At 59.2% G+C, this 16953-nt stretch overlaps 4 protein-coding genes across 9 annotated transcripts in view; all 4 read left to right on the top strand.

Annotated features, from left to right (window-relative positions):
- Positions 1 to 463: 463 nt before the first annotated feature.
- On the top strand, positions 464 to 3878 carry LOC112108442 (diamine acetyltransferase 2-like). The gene is made up of 6 exons (XM_029913066.1): positions 464 to 1326; positions 1855 to 1909; positions 2207 to 2290; positions 2656 to 2757; positions 3048 to 3092; positions 3706 to 3878. Exons 1-6 carry the CDS (start codon positions 1264 to 1266, stop codon positions 3876 to 3878), a joined length of 522 nt encoding a protein of 173 aa, XP_029768926.1. The 5' UTR covers positions 464 to 1263.
- A 2492-nt stretch (positions 3879 to 6370) lies between these two features.
- LOC112112722 (diamine acetyltransferase 2-like) lies at positions 6371 to 8851 on the top strand. The gene is made up of 6 exons (XM_024208748.2): positions 6371 to 6501; positions 6860 to 6911; positions 7359 to 7442; positions 7765 to 7905; positions 8409 to 8449; positions 8675 to 8851. The coding sequence occupies exons 1-6, from the start codon at positions 6439 to 6441 to the stop codon at positions 8849 to 8851; spliced, it is 558 nt and encodes a 185-aa protein (XP_024064516.2). The 5' UTR covers positions 6371 to 6438.
- A 528-nt stretch (positions 8852 to 9379) lies between these two features.
- LOC112112724 (diamine acetyltransferase 2-like) lies at positions 9380 to 16227 on the top strand. Of its 6 annotated transcripts, XR_003370124.2 has the most exons (7): positions 9380 to 9526; positions 9864 to 9915; positions 10108 to 10191; positions 10829 to 10930; positions 13082 to 13220; positions 15060 to 15221; positions 16192 to 16227. XR_003370124.2 is itself a non-coding variant. In XM_029913057.1 (6 exons), the coding sequence occupies exons 1-6, from the start codon at positions 9464 to 9466 to the stop codon at positions 15076 to 15078; spliced, it is 459 nt and encodes a 152-aa protein (XP_029768917.1). In that variant the 5' UTR covers positions 9380 to 9463; the 3' UTR covers positions 15079 to 15235. The 6 variants fall into 6 exon arrangements, 5 of the variants coding, with proteins under 5 accessions (XP_029768917.1, XP_026514177.1, XP_024064519.1 ...); XM_029913057.1 differs by lacking the exon at positions 16192 to 16227 and having other exon boundaries at positions 15060 to 15235; XM_026658392.2 differs by lacking the exons at positions 13082 to 13220; positions 15060 to 15221; positions 16192 to 16227 and adding exons at positions 11281 to 11321; positions 11775 to 12020.
- A 12-nt stretch (positions 16228 to 16239) lies between these two features.
- The window catches only part of SENP3 (SUMO specific peptidase 3), a 15296-nt gene continuing 14582 nt past the window's right edge, over positions 16240 to 16953 (top strand). The window contains exon 1 of the mRNA XM_026658389.1: positions 16240 to 16441. The gene's annotated coding sequence lies outside the window, so the exon portion shown is untranslated. The remainder of the gene's footprint in view (positions 16442 to 16953) is intronic.

Raw genomic sequence — 16953 nt, 5'->3', positions numbered from 1 at the left:
AGGACTCCTGGGTTCTCTCCGCGGCTCTGGGAGGGGAGTGGGGGCTGGTGGGTTAGAGCAGGGGGGGCTGGGAGCCAGCGTTGGCCCTGAGATTTGGTCCTTTAATGTTAATCATCAGCTAAAGTTTTACATCGGAATCTGCTGATGCCTAAATGAAAAAGATTCACAGGGCAGAGACTGGGGAGCAGGGAATGGGGCAGGGGCCTGTCCACTCTAGGGGGCGCTGCCTCGCTCGGCAGGGGGTAGGAATTCCTAGCCGCAGTGGGTCCTTTGCCTGTGGGGCGGAGGGTGGGTGGAGGGGTCAGGGTACAGAGCAGACATGTCCCGTGACGCTCAAGAGCTCTGCATTCCCTGAGACTCACCCTTGGTCCCCATTCGGGGCCTTACACATTAATGGGGCTCTCCAGCTAATGGCCAAGAGAAGCCAGGACTCCTGGGTTCTCTCCTCGGCTCTGGGAGGGGAGTGGGGGCTGGTGGGTTAGAGCAGGGGGAGGCTGGGAGCCAGGACTCCTGGGTTCCATCCCCCGCTTGCGGCCATTGTGTGTTTTGAATTCCAGCTCCCCTCTGACCTACTAAAACCCCCTCCCACAGCTGGGGAGAGAACCCAGGAGTCCTGAATCCCACCCTACTCCCCTCCTAGACCTCAGACCATAACCCAGGAGCCCTGGCTCCATTTTAGTTCCCCATCTGTCCACACACGCTCACCTTCCTCGCTCCCCATAACCCCCAGTGTAGGCCAGTGCCACCCTCAAACCCGGCCCTATTTCCTCCATCCCAAACCCAGTTGTGGCTGCAGACCTGCTCCCCCCACCCCCAGGTCCCCTATTACTCCCTATGCGGGGAGACGGAGTCTCCTTCCCTCTGGCCCCAAACTCCTTTGCAATCAGAGGTTGCTTGGTGTTAGCGGTGGGATCCCCTCTGTTTGGCACTAGCGGTGGGTTCCCCTGTTTGGTTTCGGTGGTGGGATCCCCTGTATGCTGTTAGCGGTGGGATCCCCTGTTTGGTGCTAGCGGTGGGATCCCCTCTGTTTGGTGCCAGCAGTGGGATCCCCTGTTTGGTGTTAGCGGTGGGATAGCTCCTTCCTGCCAGGTGCCCCCTCCTGCCGCTGGAGCGAACTGATTCGCAGCCACTTGAGACTCAGGGGTGGGACACAACTCCCACCTGTGTAGCCCCACCCCCATCTCGCCCCGGCAGCTGCTCTTAAAGGGGCAGCAGGAGTCCAAGGGCCGGGAAGGGAAAGAGGCAGAGGAGGGAGCCGGGACCATGAACTGCATCATCCGACCGTGCATGGTGAAAGACTGCAAAGTCATCCTGCAGCTCATCAAGGTAAGGGAGGGGAGGGGTCCTGGCTCCCAGCCCCCCTGCCCCCCACTCCAACCTACCACCCTCCACTCCCATCCCAGCACCGGGGAGAGACCCCAGGAGTCCTGGCTCCCAGCCCCCCCTGCTCTAACCCACCAGCCCCCACTCCCCTCCCGGAGCCAGGGAGAGAACCCAGGAGTCCTGACTCCCAGCCCCCCCTACTCTAACCCACCAGCCCCCACTCCCCTCCCAGAGCTGGGGAGAGAACCCAGGAGTCCTGGCTCCCAGCCCCCCCTGCTCTGACCCACCAGCCACCACTCCCCTCCCAGAGCTGGGGAGAGAACCCAGGAGTCCTGGCTCCCAGCCCCCCCTGCTCTAACCCACCAGCCACCCTCCCCTCCCAGCGCCGGGGAGAGAACCCAGGCGTCCGGAGGTTGGGGCAGGGAGAGGCTCAGGATGGGGGTCGCAAGGGACTGGTCCTTGGGGCGGGGGGCTGGGGCCCAGGGGGCAGCGGCGGCTCTGGGGCGCTCAGGTGGGGGCTGTCTGTTGCAGGAGATTGCCGTCGATTACAAGGTGCCCCCCACCGATGTGAAAGTCACCCTGGAAGGTAAGAGCCTTTGTGGGAGGCAGGGGGAGGGATGGGGGGCAGAGGGGGAGGGGTCCTGGGCAGAGGGAGGTCCTAGCAGAGGGGGAGGGATGGGGGAGCAAGGGGAGGAGGTCCGAGCAGTGAGGGGCGCTGGGGGGGGTCTCCGGCTCTGCACACCGCTTGCCCCATGGCTCTGGCTCCCTCCCATTCAGCAGCGCCCCCACCCCGCGGTGCCCCACTCCGGTGCCCCTCCTTTCCCACACCCTGGGGGGGGGGGCGCGCTGAGCCCTGATGTGTGTCTCTCCTTCCCCTGCCCAGCGCTGAGAGAGGACGGGTTCGGGGCGCGACCCCAGTACGACTGCTACCTGGCAGAGCTGCCCCCCGGGGAGACGAACAAGGAGGGTAGGTCTGTGCGCTCGTGCGACGATGCCCCCTGCTGGTGTGCGTGCGCTCGTGCGACGATGCCCCCTGCTGGTGTGCGTGCGCTCGTGCGACACTGCCCCCTGCTGATGTGTGTGCATGCAATGCTTCCCCCTGCTAGTGTGTAATCACACGTGCAACCCTGCTCACCGTTGGTGTGTGCACCCGTGCAACGCCGCACCGTGCTGTTGTGCGCGTTTCTGCCCCACACTGGCTAGGATGCCGATGGCTCCCTGTGTGTCATGGGCCCCGTACAGCTACCGGCTGCTGGCGCTGGAGGCGGGTGGGTCCTGGGGTGACGCCGGCAGATCCTGCCCACGCCCAAGACTCTGCCGTTCCCCCAGCAGGTGGCAGCATCGTGGGTTACGTCCTGTCCACCTACACCTACAGCGCCTGGAAGGGCAGGAACCTTTACATGGACAATCTGTACGTCCAGCCCCAGTTCAGAGGTACGGCCGGGCCAAGCCCAGGGGGTGAACCCAGGCGTCCGGGCTCCCAGCCCCCCCGTTCTAACCCACCAGTCCCCACTCCCTTCCCAGAGCCGGGGAGAGAACCCAGGCGTCCTGGCTCCCAGCCCCCCCGTTCTAACCCACCAGCCCCCACTCCCCTCCCAGAGCCGGGGAGAGAACCCAGGAGTCCTGGCTCCCAACCCCCCCGTTCTAACCCACCAGCCCCCACTCCCCTCCCAGAGCTGGGGAGAGAACCCAGGAGTCCTGGCTCAGTTCTGTTGTTCCCACAGGCCGGCGGATCGGGAAGCAGCTACTAGAGAAGGCCGCCCAGGTGAGTTTCGGTCACTGGGGGGGGGGGGGGGCTGCTCATCTCTAACCCCCCCACCCCACCCTGAGCCCCCCAACTCTGCCCTAGGGAGCAAAGCCCTCTTTGCTGGGGTCACCAGCCCCACCCCCCACCTCTCTGACCAGTCCCAACCTGGATCGGCTGAGGCTTTGGCACTTCGTCACTTCAGCGATGGGCCAGGATTGGGGTGACTCGCCTGTGTGTGTGAGAGACACCCCAGCCCTCTGACCCCCACTATCTCGCACCCCTCGCTGTGTGTCCTATGCCCCGCACTGCTGCCCGGTAGCGGAGATTCCCCCCACAGCAGGGGTCTAACCCCTCTCTCTGCTCCTCCGTGTGTCCTATGCCCCGCACTGCTGCCAGGGAGTGGAGATTCCCCCCACAGCAGCGGGTCTAACCCCTCTCTCTGCTCCTCCATGTGTCCTATGCCCCACACTGCTGCCAGGGAGCAGAGATTCCCCCCACAGTAGCGGGTCTAACCCCTCTCTCTGCTCCTCCACGTGTCCTATTCCCCGCACTGCCCCCCAGTAGCGGAGATTTCCCACCCACCCCCCCGCAGCAGCGGGTCTAACCCCTCAGTTTTTGCTGCCCCCTGCAGGCAGGCATGGCTAAGGGCTGTTGTCAGCTCCGCATGCATGTGGGCAACTGGAAGGCCAACGAAATGGACTTCCTGGCCCACCATGGGGGCGAGGACCTGACGGCCAAGGAGTGCTGGACCCTCTTCCGCTTCAACGAGGACGCCCTGCGGAGACTGGCAGCCCGCAGCACATTTTAGGGGCCGCGGGGGGGGGGAACAAAGCCCAGATGGGTTGAGGGGGGATGGGGGGTTCCCCAGAGGAGAGAGAGCATCTGGGCGGGGCGTTTCCCAATGGGCTGGGAGGAAGAGGTCTCCATAACTCCCAGGGGATGGGGGGAGGTTTCGGGGGGCTGAGGGGTCCCCAGAGGGGGGAGGGGTTTAAAGAGGGGATGGGGGGGTCTGATGGGGGGCAATAGGGATGGGGTTAACCCTAGCCCTGGTGTGACTCGGGGAGCTCGTTTTCCCAATGCTCCAACCCCCCAAAAAATTACTGGGGGCTGGTGTGGGCCTGGCTGAAAGTGGGGGTGATTCTTGCTGGGGGGCCCTAAAAATAGATGGTTAATGGATATGAGGAATTGTAGTCAGGACTCCTGGGTTCTCTCCCCGGCTCTGGGAGGGGAGTGGGGGCTGGTGGTTAGAGCACGGGGGGCTGGGAGCCAGGACTCCTGGGTTCTCTCCCCAGCGCTGGGAGGGGTGTGGGGTCTAGTGGTTAGCAATCAGTGACTCTATTCCCAGGCCTTAACCATTAAATCATCTAGTTTTTGGGCTGGGTAATTTTTACCTTCCTTTCCAGCCTGCCGCGCCCCACGTCAAGCGAGATCTTTGCCCCACATGGATCGCTTCCCCCCAGCATGTGATCAGCGAAATCTGTGACCCGACAAATCCCCCTCCCCCAATGCCCCCTGAGAGGCAGCTCCTCAGCCGAGCAGCGATGGACCCCGACCCCCAGCTTAGTGATTGGGTGTCCTCTGCCCGGGGCCCCGCCCCTCTCTGCCGCCAGGGGACTGAGAGTCAGACCAGGGATAGGAGGGAGTTGGAATCTGTCCCCCCCACCCGTGACAAAGTGGGAATGTTCTTAATGTTTTCTCTGAATACTGTGTGGGTGCCTCAGTTTCCCCTATGCACTATCTAGGTGGTGGGATCAGGGGGTGTGATTGTTGCAGAGGCCTAGGGGGCCAGTGCGATGGTGTCTGCACAGAGAATGGCCGACACCCTGTCTCCTGGCCACTGATGGCCTGGGCCCCTCCCCGGCAAGGTGCCAACTGAAGGTGTTGGAGAACAAAGAGATCAGGTGACCTCCTGGCCCGGGAAAGAGACAAAGGCCAGAGGAGGGGCTGGAGAGTTTCAGTTTGGAGCTGGCTGGGGAAACTGAGGGAGGCCCAGCACTGGGATCTGAGCTCCCTGCCCCCCAAGATGGACCTGACTGAGGGGGTCCTGTTGTCTGTACCTACAAGCCCTGTCTTGGACTGTGTTCCTGTCGTCTGAATAAACCTTCTGTGTTACTGGCTGGCTGAGAGTCGCGGTGAATTGCAGGAAGTGGGGGGTGCAGGGCCCTGACTCCCCCTCACTCCGTGACACCACCCCCACCCCGTGGCCCCAAGCCAGCCCACGGATGCGCCCAGCGAGCGGCCTGGCATTAGCCCACCTGCTGCAGGGCTGAGCCTGAGACCAGGCAGAGCTAGCCCAGGGCACCAGCGAGCCCCCCCAGCCCATCCATCCATCCGTCCATCTCTATCTACCCATCCATCCATCTATCCACTTCTACCTTCTACCCGTCCATCCATACACACACACCTCTATTCATCCTCCCACACACAGCTATCCATCCATCCGTCCATCCATCCTCCTACTCACTCATCCATCCATCCGTACATCCAATCCCCATACATCCCCTCTATCCATCCATCCCAATACACGTCATCTATCCATCCATCCATTCACCCATCCATCCATCCCTTCATCCACCCACATGTCCATCCGTCCATCCAGCCATCAATCTGTTCATCGAACCCCATGCATCCCTGTCCATCTTTCCATCCATCCATCTACCCATCCATCCAACCCCATGCACTTCTGTCCATCCACCCATCTACCCATCCATCCAGCTATCCACTTCTACCTATCTGTCCATCCAAATCCACATCCCTCTGTCTGTCCATCCCTCTGTCCACCTATGTATCCATCCATCCATCCCTCCTCCTACCTACCTATCCATCCCCATACACACCACTCACCTATTATCTATCCATCCGTCCGTCCATCCATACACCCACTCATCTATCCATCCTCCCACACACTCCTCCCCATACACCTCTCTCTCTCGCTGGATCCATCCTCCCCCACGGGTACAGCACCCAGCTTCTCCTGGGCCCCCCATCTTTGACCCAAGGGCTCAGTTCCATGCTCTCATCACACACTGTCCCCACGGATGCACACTGGTCTCTGGGCCAGGAGTGCCTGTAGCTGGGGAAACTGGCTCCTTTTACCTGGCTACCCCGCCCCACTGGCTCGGAGGGAGAGGTGCTGTGGCTAATGTGTCTTGGATTCTGATTGGTGTCAGAAGTGGGATCCCGTCTGGTTGGTGTTAGCGGTGGGGTTGCCTCCTACTTGGTGCCCCCTCCTGGCTCCATAGGGAACCGCAGCCACCGAGGGCTCTCGGGGTGGCCAGGACTCCTCCTCCTGCTCCTGGATATCTGACCGAAAGGGCAGGAGTCCAAAAGCCGAGAAGGGCGAGAGAGCAGAAGAGAGGCCAGCAGCCATGAGCTACGTCGTCCGACCCTGGGCTCTGAGGGACCTCAAGGATGTCATGCAACTGATTCGGGTGAGCAGCAGATGGAAGCGTAATCGCACCCTGAGGGAATGGAGCTGCTCAGGGGTGGTAGCAACAGGTGGAGATAGAACCCAGGAGTCCTGGCTCCCAGCCTCCCGCTCCTCTGATGACTAGTTCCCCCTCCCTTCCCCTCTCCAAGCCAGGATAGAACCCAGGAGTTCTGGATTCAGCTGGAAAGTTCCCCATTCCCAGGGTAGCAGAGCTGTGGGCATGTTAACAAGAGGCGTTGAGATGCAGCCACTTCTGGGGCGGGGTGGCTGGTGACACAGGGACCCCTCGCCTGGTGCTGAGATGCAGCCACCTCTGGGGCAGGGTGGCTGGTTATACAGGGTCTGTCATCTCTTAACAGGAAGGGGCAACATTTCACAAGGCTTTGGATCAGGTCAAAACTACCCCCGAAGGTAAGTTTGTGGTGCTGTACCATGAGCAAAGTTCAGGGTTGGATTTCAGTGCTGGGGGGCAGCTCGGAGTTTCTTCACCCCACTCCAAATTCCAGCCCCCCCTGCTCTAACCCACCAGCCCCCACTCCCTTCCCAGAGCCGGGGAGAGAACCCAGGAGTCCCGGCTCCCAGCTCCCCCCTGCTCTAACCCACCAGCCCCCACTCCCCTCCCAGAGCAGGGGAGAGAACCCAGGAGTCCTGGCTCCCAGCCCCCCCTGCTCTAACCCACCAGTCCCCACTCCCCTCCCAGAGCCGGGGAGAGAACCCAGGAGTCCTGGCTCCCAGCCCCTCCCTGCTCTAACCCACCAGCCCCCACTCCCCTCCCAGAGCCGGGGAGAGAACCCAGAAGTCCGGGCTCCCAACCCCGCCTGGATCCAGCCAGGTTCTGTTTATTCTCTCTGCCTGCAGTGCTGAGGGAGGACGGCTTCGGGATGGACCCCAAGTTTGGCTGCCTGGTAGCTGAAGTTCCCCCTGACCAGAGGAGCAAAGACGGTGACACATGCGAATTTGGGCGGGGGGGAGGGCTAAGCAGGGAGGGGGCTGGGCAGTGTTTGGATGGGAGACTCACGTGCCCCCACGGAGCAGGGCGGGAGGCTCAGCAGGGGGCGCTGTTCTACACAGAGTGAGGTGTTTGACTCCACACCAGAGCTGGCCGCATCTCAGCACCGGGCCAGGGGTCCCCATGTAACCAACTGCCCCACCCCAGAGGTGGCCACGTCTCAGCGCCGGGCGAGGGGTCCCTGGGTAACCAGCTGCCCCGCCCCAGAGGTGGGCGCATAGCAAGCCATACAAGGGGCTAAATCTTTGCTGGCAGATGTGCCCTTGTCTCTGCCTTCAGCGCTGGTTTCTCCAGGGCACACCGTCGTCGGGTACCAGTTCCATTATTTCAGCTACTGCACCTGGAAAGGGCGGATTGTTTTTGGGGAGGATCTGTACGTCATGCCGGAGTTCAGAGGTAGGGGGCGGCGCTAGGAGGCTCTGTGGGGCAGGGAGCAGGGCCGGGGCAGCAGGGGCACTCTCCCCTGGCAGGCAGGGCTGGCCCGAGGGTGGCGCTAGGGGGCGCTGTGGGGCAGGGAGCGGGGCGGGGGCTCAGCAGGCGGCGCTCTCCCCAGACACTACACTAATATTGTTAGACTGTCTTGCCTTTCATGGAAACAATATTAAGACACATGCGATTTTATGCAAGACCCACAGGGTCAGGGTTTGAACCCACATATCATCTGTGCCAGATGAGGGGTTCCTGTGTAACTAGCTGCCCTACCCCAGAGGTGGCTGCATCTCAGCGCCAGGCGAGGGGTCCCCGGGTAACCAGCCGCCCTGCCCCAGAGGTGGCTGCATCTCAGCGCTGGGCGAGGGGTCCCCGGGTAACCAGCCTCCCCGCCCCAGAGGTGGCCGCATCTCAGCGCCGGGCGAGGGTGAAGTTGGTAGATCCGTATTGATTTATGTGCTTCTTCGCAGGCAAAGGAATTGGCACCAGTTTACTGAGCCAAGTGGCCAAGGTGAGATTAGCTCCGAAATTCAGTCTCTCTCCCTTTCTGGACTGTGTGGGCCAGATCTGGGGTCAATGGGCCTATTGCTATGTCGGAGTCTATGGGGCCAGACCCCCCAGGTAACTCCTCTGGGGCCAAGCCCTGCCTTCTGGCATCGGAGCAGATAGGACGCTGCTGGTCCCACTCCGATGGGTGAGTCAGTAAAACAGCTCTGTCCCTCTGTCTCTCCCGCAGCTTGCGCTGGCCCACGGCTGCACCCAGTTCCGCTTCGTGTCGGCCAACTGGAACCAGCCGGCCACGGCGCTGTATGAGAAACTGGGGGCTGTGGACGTGACGGCGAGGGACAACTGGGTCGTCTGGCACATTGAGGGGCGGGCCGTGCGGGAGCTGGCAGAGCGGGCAACACAATGAAATGTTGCTGCCAGGAGGCAGCCGGGAAGAGGACCCAGGAGTCCTGGCTCCCAGCGCCCCCCTGCAATAACCACCAGCCCCCATTCCCCTCCCAGAGACAGCGCCCCCTGGGGGTGCCACAGGGCGTGACCTGCCACGCGGCTCGGGACACTTGCCAATAAACAACGGTGTCAACTCGCTTGTGCATGACTCTGTGCCTGGGAGAGGGGGGGTTGTATCTTTCCACCCCTTCAGGGCTGCTTTAGGAAGTGGGGGAGTGGGGGCTGGTGGGTTAGAGGGGCGGGGCCTGGGAGCCAGGACGCCTGGGTTCTCTCCCCAGCTCTGGGAGGGGAGTGGGGGCTGTGGGTTAGAGCAGAGGGGCTGGGAGCCAGGACACCTGGGTTCCATTTAGCTATTTTCGTGTTGAAAGCGGGAGGTCGGGCCTCTTTCACAGGGGGGGGATTGTGCCCCATAGAAAGTAGGTGGGGCAGAGCCAAGTGCATGCTGGGAAATGCAATAAATTCTCTCCAATCGGCGGCTCTCCCAGCTGAGTTCCGAGAGCCGCTGGGAGAGGCGGGGTGCTGCTCCCTCCTTCCATGACTTTGAACCCAGGCGATCGGCGAAGGAGGGGAAATGGAGTGTGTTCTCCGGCCCTGCAGGGCTGAAGACTGCGCGGAGGTCATGCGGATGATAAAGGTAAGGGGGCGGCAGAACCCAGGAGTCCTGGCTCCCAGCCCCCCTGCTCTAACCCACCAGCCCCCACTCCCTTCCCAGAGCCGGGGATAGAAGGGGGGAACCTGGGGAGCTTTGGTGTGCAGAATGTGGGGCTGGGAGCAGGGAAGGGAATTTGGGGGGTTAGGAGGTGGGAAATTGGGGCTGGGGAGAAACGGGAGGGCTGGGTGGAGAAGGGATTTCTCGGAGGCTGGAGGGAGGGTTTGGGGGGCTGGGAGAGGAATTGGGGGGTGGGGATGGAGAGAGGAATTGGGGAAGATTTTGGGGGGACTGATCCAGGGGGGTCCCTTTCTGCCCCCAGGAGCTGGCGGAGTTTGAGAAGCTCCCGGACCAGGTACAAATCAGCGACCAAGGTGAGCTCTTCCCCCCCTACATACCTCCCTCTCCCCTTGGGACCTGGGCATGCACCCCCTCTTCCAGGGCAGGAGAAGGGGCTTTGATGGTTCCCCAATTTGGGAGGGGGGGGTCCTGCCTGCGAGTGACAATGGGGTTCTCTCCTGCCCTTCCCCCCATGTCTCCCCCCGCCTCCCAATATCCTCCCCCAGTGCTCAGGGAAGACGGTTTCGCCAACGACCCTTTCTACAGATGTCTGGTGGCCGAGGTCCCGCCCGAGCATCGGAGTCGAGACGGTAATGCCCCCCTCCCCGCAATGCCCCGGGGGGGTACCCCCCAGACACCCGTGGGGTCCAGAATCCTGGCACAGGAATAATTTGGGGGACCCCAAGAGGCCGAAGCTGGCCCAGCCCCACCCCAGCTCAGCCCCATGGCAGATTGGGGGAACCCAGACCCCCAGTTTTCCCTGATACATGTAGCTCCCGCCCCTCAGGGCCAGCCCTGACCCCAGCTCTGTATCCCGGTGGGTCAGAAGTGGAGGTCGGGGGGTCGAGCAGTGAGGTTGGGGGGGGTGAGTTTGGGGGGGAAGATGGAGGGGACCCTCATAAAACAGCCACCAGGCCCCCCACTCAGCCAGGAATAGAACCCAGGAGTCCTGGCTCCCAGCATCCCCTGCTCTAACCCACCAGCCCCCACTTCCCTCTGAGAGCCGAGGAGAGAATTGGGGGTGCCTGGGGAGCTTTGGGGATGGAGAATGGGGGCCTGGGAGCAGGGAAGGGAATTTGGGGGGCTGGGAGGTGGGGAATTGGGGGCTGGGTGGAGAAGGGATTTCTCAGAGGCTGGGGAGAGGTTTCGGGGGGGGGCTGGGAGAGTATGAGGAATTTGGGGGGGCCTGAGGTGGGGGCAGTCGTTGGACTTTGTTCCCCGCCCCAGGACACACCGTCGTGGGGTACGGCCTCTATTTCTTCACCTACAGTACCTGGAAAGGCAGGAACATCTACATGGAAGACCTGTACGTCATGCCTGAGTTCAGAGGTAGGGAACAGGGCGGGAATGGGATTATTTTGGGGTCCCCACCGTAGACAGCCCCTGCGATGCCTGTAAGGCAGTCACCCCAGGGGAAGAGCTAGGACACAGAAAAGTGGAGCAGAACCCAGGAGTCCTGGCTCCTAGTCCCCCCTGCTCTGACCACCAGCCCCGGCTCCCCTCCCAGAGCCGGGGAGAGAACCCAGGAGTCCTGGCTCCCAGCCCCCCCCCGCTCTAACCCACCAGCCCCTGCTCCCCTCCCAGAGCTGGGGAGAGAACCCAGGAGTCCTAGCTCCCAGCGCCCCCTTGCTCTAACCACTAGACCTGCTGTTAAATTACTGATTTCTCTCCCCACGCAGGTAAAGGCATTGGCAAGAAGCTTATGAGTAAAATTGCAGAGGTAAGAGGACATTGGGCCCTTTTCCCTTTCTGGTCGCTTCCTTTACTTGGTCTCAGATTGCAAGGCAGCCCCCTAGGGGGTATCATTGTTCCCACTTATACCATGGGGGAAACTGAGGCTATGACCTGGCTCCCAGCCTCCCCTGCTATAACCACCAGCCCCCACTCCCCTCCCGGAGCCAGGGAGAGAACCCAGGAGTCCTGGCTCCCAGCCCCGGCTCCCAGCCCCGACTCCCCTTCCAGAGGTGGGGAGAGAATCCAGGAGTCCTGGCTCCCAGTCACCCCTGCTCTAACCTACCAGCCCCCACTCCCCTCCCAGAGCCGGGGAGAGAACCCAGGAGTCCTGGCTCCCAGCCCCCCCTGCTCTAACCCACCAGCCCCCACTGCCCTCCCAGAGCCGGGGAGAGAACCCAGGAGTCCTGGCTCCCAGCCCCCCCCTGTTGATACTTCTCAGATCGGCGTGGAGAACAGATGCACCCAGCTGAAGTTTGTGGTGCTGGACTGGAATCGAACGGCCATCGACTTCTACCAGGGCCAGGGGGCGGTGGACCTCACGACCGCGGAGGGCTGGCACTTCTTCCACATCGAGGGAGATGCCCTGGAGCAGCTGGCGCAGGGGCACCTGGGACACTGACGTGGCCACCAACCCCAACGCCCCTCCCAGAGCCAGGGACAGAACCCAGGAGTCCTGGCCCCCCCCCCCCCCCGCTCTAACCACTAGCCCCCACTCCCCTCCCAGAGCTGGGGAGAGAACCCAGGAGTCCCGGCTCCCAGCCCCCCCTCCTCTAGCCCCCCAGCTCCCGCTCCCCTCCCAGAGCCGGGGAGAGAACCCAGGTGTCCTGGCTCCCAGCCCCCCCTGCTCTAGCCCCCCAGCCCCCGCTCCACTCCCAGAGCTGGGGAGAGAACCCAGGAGTACTGGCTCCCAGCCCCCCCACCCCTTCTAACCACTAGACCCTCCTTTCAGGAGGCCTGGCTGGGGAGATCACAATCATCTGTCCTGGCCTTGGCTTCTAGAAATCTACCCATGTATTTATTAAATAAAACCGTACCAAAACAAGCCCCTGCAATGCACGCCCCTCTTTCTCCAGGAGAGGACAATCACGTGTCCGATACGGGGCCTGGTTGCTTAATGGCCTCCGGGAAGGAGCTCAGATACTCCCTGGATCAACCAGGCGGGAACCCCAGGGAAGTCCTGTGGCCCCTACAGGACCACAGATTGTGACCTTAAAATGTATACATCTAAGGGGGACGAGGGCACGGTAGAAGATCCCATAGTGAGAAGAACCTATAGAGAAGAGAAGAACCCATAGAGATGAGCCCATAGAAAAGAACCTATGGAGAAGGACCCATAGAGATGAGAAGAACCTATAGAGAGAAGAGCCTATAGAGAGGTGAAGGGCCCATAGAGAAGACCCTATAGAGAAGAACCTATGGAGAAGGTGTCACAGAGTCGCCAGGCGATAGGGGAAACTGAGGCACCCCTACAGTATTCAGAGGAAACATTAAGAACAGTCCCACTTCATCACATCAGGACCCGAAGAGAAGAGCCTATAGAGAATAGAAGAGCCTATAGAGAAGGACCCATAGAGAAAAGAGACCATAGAGAAGAGCCTATAGAGAGGTGAAGAGCGTATAGAGAAGAACCTATGGAGAAGGACTCATAGAGAAGAGAAGAGAAGAGCCTATAGAGAAGCACAGCAGCAAGGTGTCTAGACGCTGGCACAACTGCTGTATATATATTTTTCCCCCCTTCCTACACAGATGGGGACCCAGAAGTGGTGACATTCCAAGCGGACAATCTTTCCAGACCTCATCTCATCTCAGAAGCGGCCCTTCTTCTGTACGAAGATTGTGAGTCAAGGACCCCAAATCCTGAAGTGCTGACAAATTGGAGGCGGGGGTATTTGCCTTCTGAATTTATTTTATTTTATTTTATTTGTTTTTTTGTTTTGAGCTTCTAGGGGGAAGCTGCTAGCTCCTAAGAGCGGTTAGTTTCAGGTACAAACTTCATGTGCCGAAAGTTTCCACTGTGCATGCAAAAATCTGTAAATCATCTCAGACCATTGTAGGCCATGGAATCTCTTCCCGGTGCTCCTGGACGGTGAAACCTCCAACCATCTAGCAGGGCAGCTCCGCAGGGGTTGTGATCCTGGAATGGGTTCCCTAGGGAGGTGGTGGAATCTCCATCCTTAGAGGTTTTTAAGGCCCGGCTTGACAGAGCCCTGGTTGGGATGATTTAGTTGGGGTTGGTCCTGCTTTGAGCAGGGGGTTGGACTAGATGACGTCCTGAGGTCTCTTCCAACCCTGATCTATGATCCCAAGCGGCGGACCTCTGTCTCTCCACACACCCTGGAGGCGCATGCACGCCTCTCCGCATTTCCCAAGGACCCTCTCTTGTTCCCTGTCCGTCATAGCTTTATAACGCCTCGTTCTTTCAGGCAAGGAGTCACAACCTCTGCATGGGTTAGTTAACAGGCGTCATTACCTCAAGGATAGTGGCCATCCTGGCCAACGCTAGGGACCGAATCAGGGTGCATTCTCCCAGCACTTGGGGTCCTCAAAATGGCCATCAGAAAGTGTGACCAATTGTGATGAAAGCTCTCACTTTAGTCATCCAACAGAACATCTCTCCAAGTCTTATTAAGACGCAACGTGTTTCCCACAGCATCTTCCAACACAACCCCACAAGGATGTTCCAATTAAGGTCGAAATGTTCCGTTTCTACCTTAGTAGAACAGAACATTTTGTGTGTGTGGCGGGGGAGTGGTATTATAAAATCAAGGATCCAGAACAAAAATTGTGGACATTGTGTGTTGCGGGGGAAAACATCCATGAATAAACTTAAGTTGGAAGGTCTGTAACAAACCGAGTGGGTGTATGAGAATAACTCCTAATAGAAGTAACAAGGAGAGCAGAGGGAAACCTAACGAGACTTCAGATGGATCTTGATAAATTGATGACCGGGGTTAAATTGATGCCATTGCCTGGACTGGATGACCCAGGAGACCTTTCCAGTCCTATATAAATATTGGGATTTCTCAAACAAAATTCTGAGGTTTCAACTTGCACTCCTAAATCTGGCTGGAGTGCCTGGTGGGCGAATTTTGGCAGCCTAAGTTATCAAGGCTGTCTGAAGTCATAGTGGCTCCTTTGGGCCTTCGGCTGTGAATCTGCTACTAGCCCCAGTGGCTAGCAGATATTCTGGGCCTCACAGGGCTGCGTCTATGAGGAGACAGGGGTGATATGAGTCAGGTGTACCCTTGTTTATACCATCTACAAAGTTCTGCTTCCCTGAACGCAGAAAGAGCAACCGGTGCTCTGGCTTTCTGGCCTGGAGTGCCCAAAAGGCAGTGTGGGCTAGTGAATAGAGCACTGAACGGGGACACGTGAAAGGTCACCCAGATTTTCCAAGTCCCTTTACGTGCCTCCATTTTCCCATCTGTAAAATGGAGATGATATTGACCTTCTCTAAAGCACCTGGAGATCTATAGATGAAAAGAGCTAGGTATTACATTCCTTCTCCTGGCTTCCTCTGATTACAGGCTGAGGCAAACTCCAAGCAGCAGATTGCCTTGGGCAGTCATCTTCCCCAAGTTGTATCACTCTCTCACACTTTAAAGGGGCTTAATTGCTCCTTCTGAGCCTGAAAGACCACTTGGCATAGCCATGGGCCATAACACGGGTCTGTGGATCCAAGATTCCACCGTGTCTGGTTCTATCCCCCTTCTTCCTCTTGCAGGTGGCGAAGACCCACCTGAGATGGTGCTGGCATTGATTTTGCTGGTGGCAGCGGCTGTCGTTGTGGCTGTCTCCGCCCTGGGCGTCGTCTTCGTGGTCAAAAGACGTGGCCACTCGGCCCCACAACTGGGCGTGTGATTTCTGTCTTTCTGCGCAATAAAGAGTGAGGAGAAACCAGCTCCGATGTCTGATTTCAATAGACTGTTTTGGGGGGGTTCACTTTGGAATGGGTTGGGAACTGGTGTGGAAGCTCTATGGGAAATTCACACCTGGAAGGGAGACAAGAAACAGATTTGGACAAAAAGCTGAATCTCCCCCCCCCCCCCCCCCCCCAAAAAAAAAAAACCAGCACGTGGTGGGAGGGGACTGGATTGTGGGCGGATCAGAGTCCTGTTAACAAGGTGGAGATGGGTGTCCAGCTATAGGGAAGAGGCTGGGTTGAAAGTCCCTTTGTTAACCTCTGTAAAGGAATCTACCATGGAAGGGGTTGACCGCTCTAAAATGGTTTGACTGGTAGATCACAATGGCCATAGTGGGTCAGACCAACGGTCCATCTAGCCCAGTATCCTGTCTTCCGACGGGGGCCGGTGCCAGTTGCTTCCAAGGGAAGGACCAGAACAGGGGCTGGGTCAATGGAAAGTTGCCGTTGTCCAATCCCAGCGGTTCGGGGCCACCCAGAGCATGGGGTTGTCCCCCTGACCATCTTGGCTAACAGCCATTGATGGACCTATCCTCCAGGGGCAGAGCTGGCTTTTTCTAACCATGTTATACTTTTGGCCTTCACAACAACCCCTGGCAAGGAGTTCCCCAAGTTGGGTCAAGCACTTCCTTTGGTTTGGTTTTAAAGCTGCTGCTTATTAACTTGAGCAGGTGTCCCGCTGGTTCTTGGGTTATGTGAAAGGGGAAATAAATATACTTTCTCTGCACCATTCATGATTTGAGAGGCCTCTATCATCTCCTTCCCAGCAGTCCTCTTTTCCAAGCTGAACAGTCCCGTCTTTTTAATTTCTCCTCGTACAGAAGCTGTTCCATACTCCAGCCAGCACAGTCCCAATACCAATCCTTGAGGTACTGCTCTCCATTCTGAAAACTGACCGTTTATTCCTACCCGTTGTTTCCTATCTTTTATCCAGTTTTTGATCCATGAGACGACCTTCCTTCTTATCCCATGACGGCTTGCTTTGCTTAAGAGCCTTTCGTGAGGGACCTTGTCAAAGGCTTTCGGAAAGTCCAAGGACGCTAGATGCGCTGTCCACGTGTTCGTTGACCCCCTGAAAGAATTCTAATAGATCAGTGAGGTGTGATTTCTCTTTCCAGCAGCCGTGTTGCCTCTTTCCCCAACAAATCACGTCCAGCGCCGTGGAAGGCCAAGTCCTCGCTGCAGTAAGTGGGGAAGTGGAGGCAAGGCGGCCCTCATCTCCAAGCCTGGCTACAGCTTGGCCATTGGGTTTTGTACGGGGTGGGGGGAGGTCCCAGAAGGGAGTCATTGGGTCACCCCTCTCAGCTTCTGCACGTGACAGCATGTGTTGCTGTTAAGCTGTTAGGGGACGCCTCGAGGTACTGGAGGGGCTGCTTTGCCCGAAAAATGTTCTCTGCCAGCCCTCCATGACAGGAGGTGGCCTTGTGCCCCAACCCATCCTGTCAGGCGGTGTCCTGACCCACAATGCCCTGGGGCCCATGGGGCGGCCTCCTGTCCCACAATGCCCTGGGGCAACCGGCTGTGTCCCACAATGCTGTGGGGTGACCTCCTGTCCCACGATGCCCTGGGTCACATGGGGCGACCGCCTGTGTCCCACGATGCCCTGGGGCAACCGCCTGTGTCCCACAATGCTGTGGGGTGGCCTCCTGTCCCACAATGCCCTGGGGCAACTGCCTGTGTCCCACAATGCCCTGGG

The sequence above is a fragment of the Terrapene carolina genome, unplaced genomic scaffold (genome assembly GCF_002925995.2).
Source record: "Terrapene carolina triunguis isolate 2854851 unplaced genomic scaffold, T_m_triunguis-2.0 Scaffold433, whole genome shotgun sequence".
In the NCBI taxonomy this organism is placed as follows: Eukaryota; Metazoa; Chordata; order Testudines; family Emydidae; genus Terrapene; species Terrapene triunguis.
This window is presented reverse-complemented; position numbering and strand designations above follow the sequence as displayed.

Excerpts from the sequence above, each read along its gene's own strand:
- LOC112112724 (XM_026658392.2), top strand. The coding sequence starts at position 9,464 with ATGGAGTGTGTTCTCCGGCCCTGCAGGGCTGAAGACTGCGCGGAGGTC. Across the intron at positions 9,916-10,107 it reads GGTACAAATCAGCGACCAAG|TGCTCAGGGAAGACGGTTTC; the intron begins GTGAGCTCTTCC and ends ATCCTCCCCCAG. Across the intron at positions 11,322-11,774 it reads TTATGAGTAAAATTGCAGAG|ATCGGCGTGGAGAACAGATG; the intron begins GTAAGAGGACAT and ends GATACTTCTCAG.
- LOC112108442 (XM_029913066.1), top strand. The coding sequence starts at position 1,264 with ATGAACTGCATCATCCGACCGTGCATGGTGAAAGACTGCAAAGTCATC. Across the intron at positions 1,910-2,206 it reads TGTGAAAGTCACCCTGGAAG|CGCTGAGAGAGGACGGGTTC; the intron begins GTAAGAGCCTTT and ends TCCCCTGCCCAG. Across the intron at positions 3,093-3,705 it reads AGAGAAGGCCGCCCAGGTGA|GCATGGCTAAGGGCTGTTGT; the intron begins GTTTCGGTCACT and ends CCCTGCAGGCAG.
- LOC112112722 (XM_024208748.2), top strand. The coding sequence starts at position 6,439 with ATGAGCTACGTCGTCCGACCCTGGGCTCTGAGGGACCTCAAGGATGTC. Across the intron at positions 6,502-6,859 it reads ATGTCATGCAACTGATTCGG|GAAGGGGCAACATTTCACAA; the intron begins GTGAGCAGCAGA and ends ATCTCTTAACAG. Across the intron at positions 8,450-8,674 it reads TACTGAGCCAAGTGGCCAAG|CTTGCGCTGGCCCACGGCTG; the intron begins GTGAGATTAGCT and ends TCTCTCCCGCAG.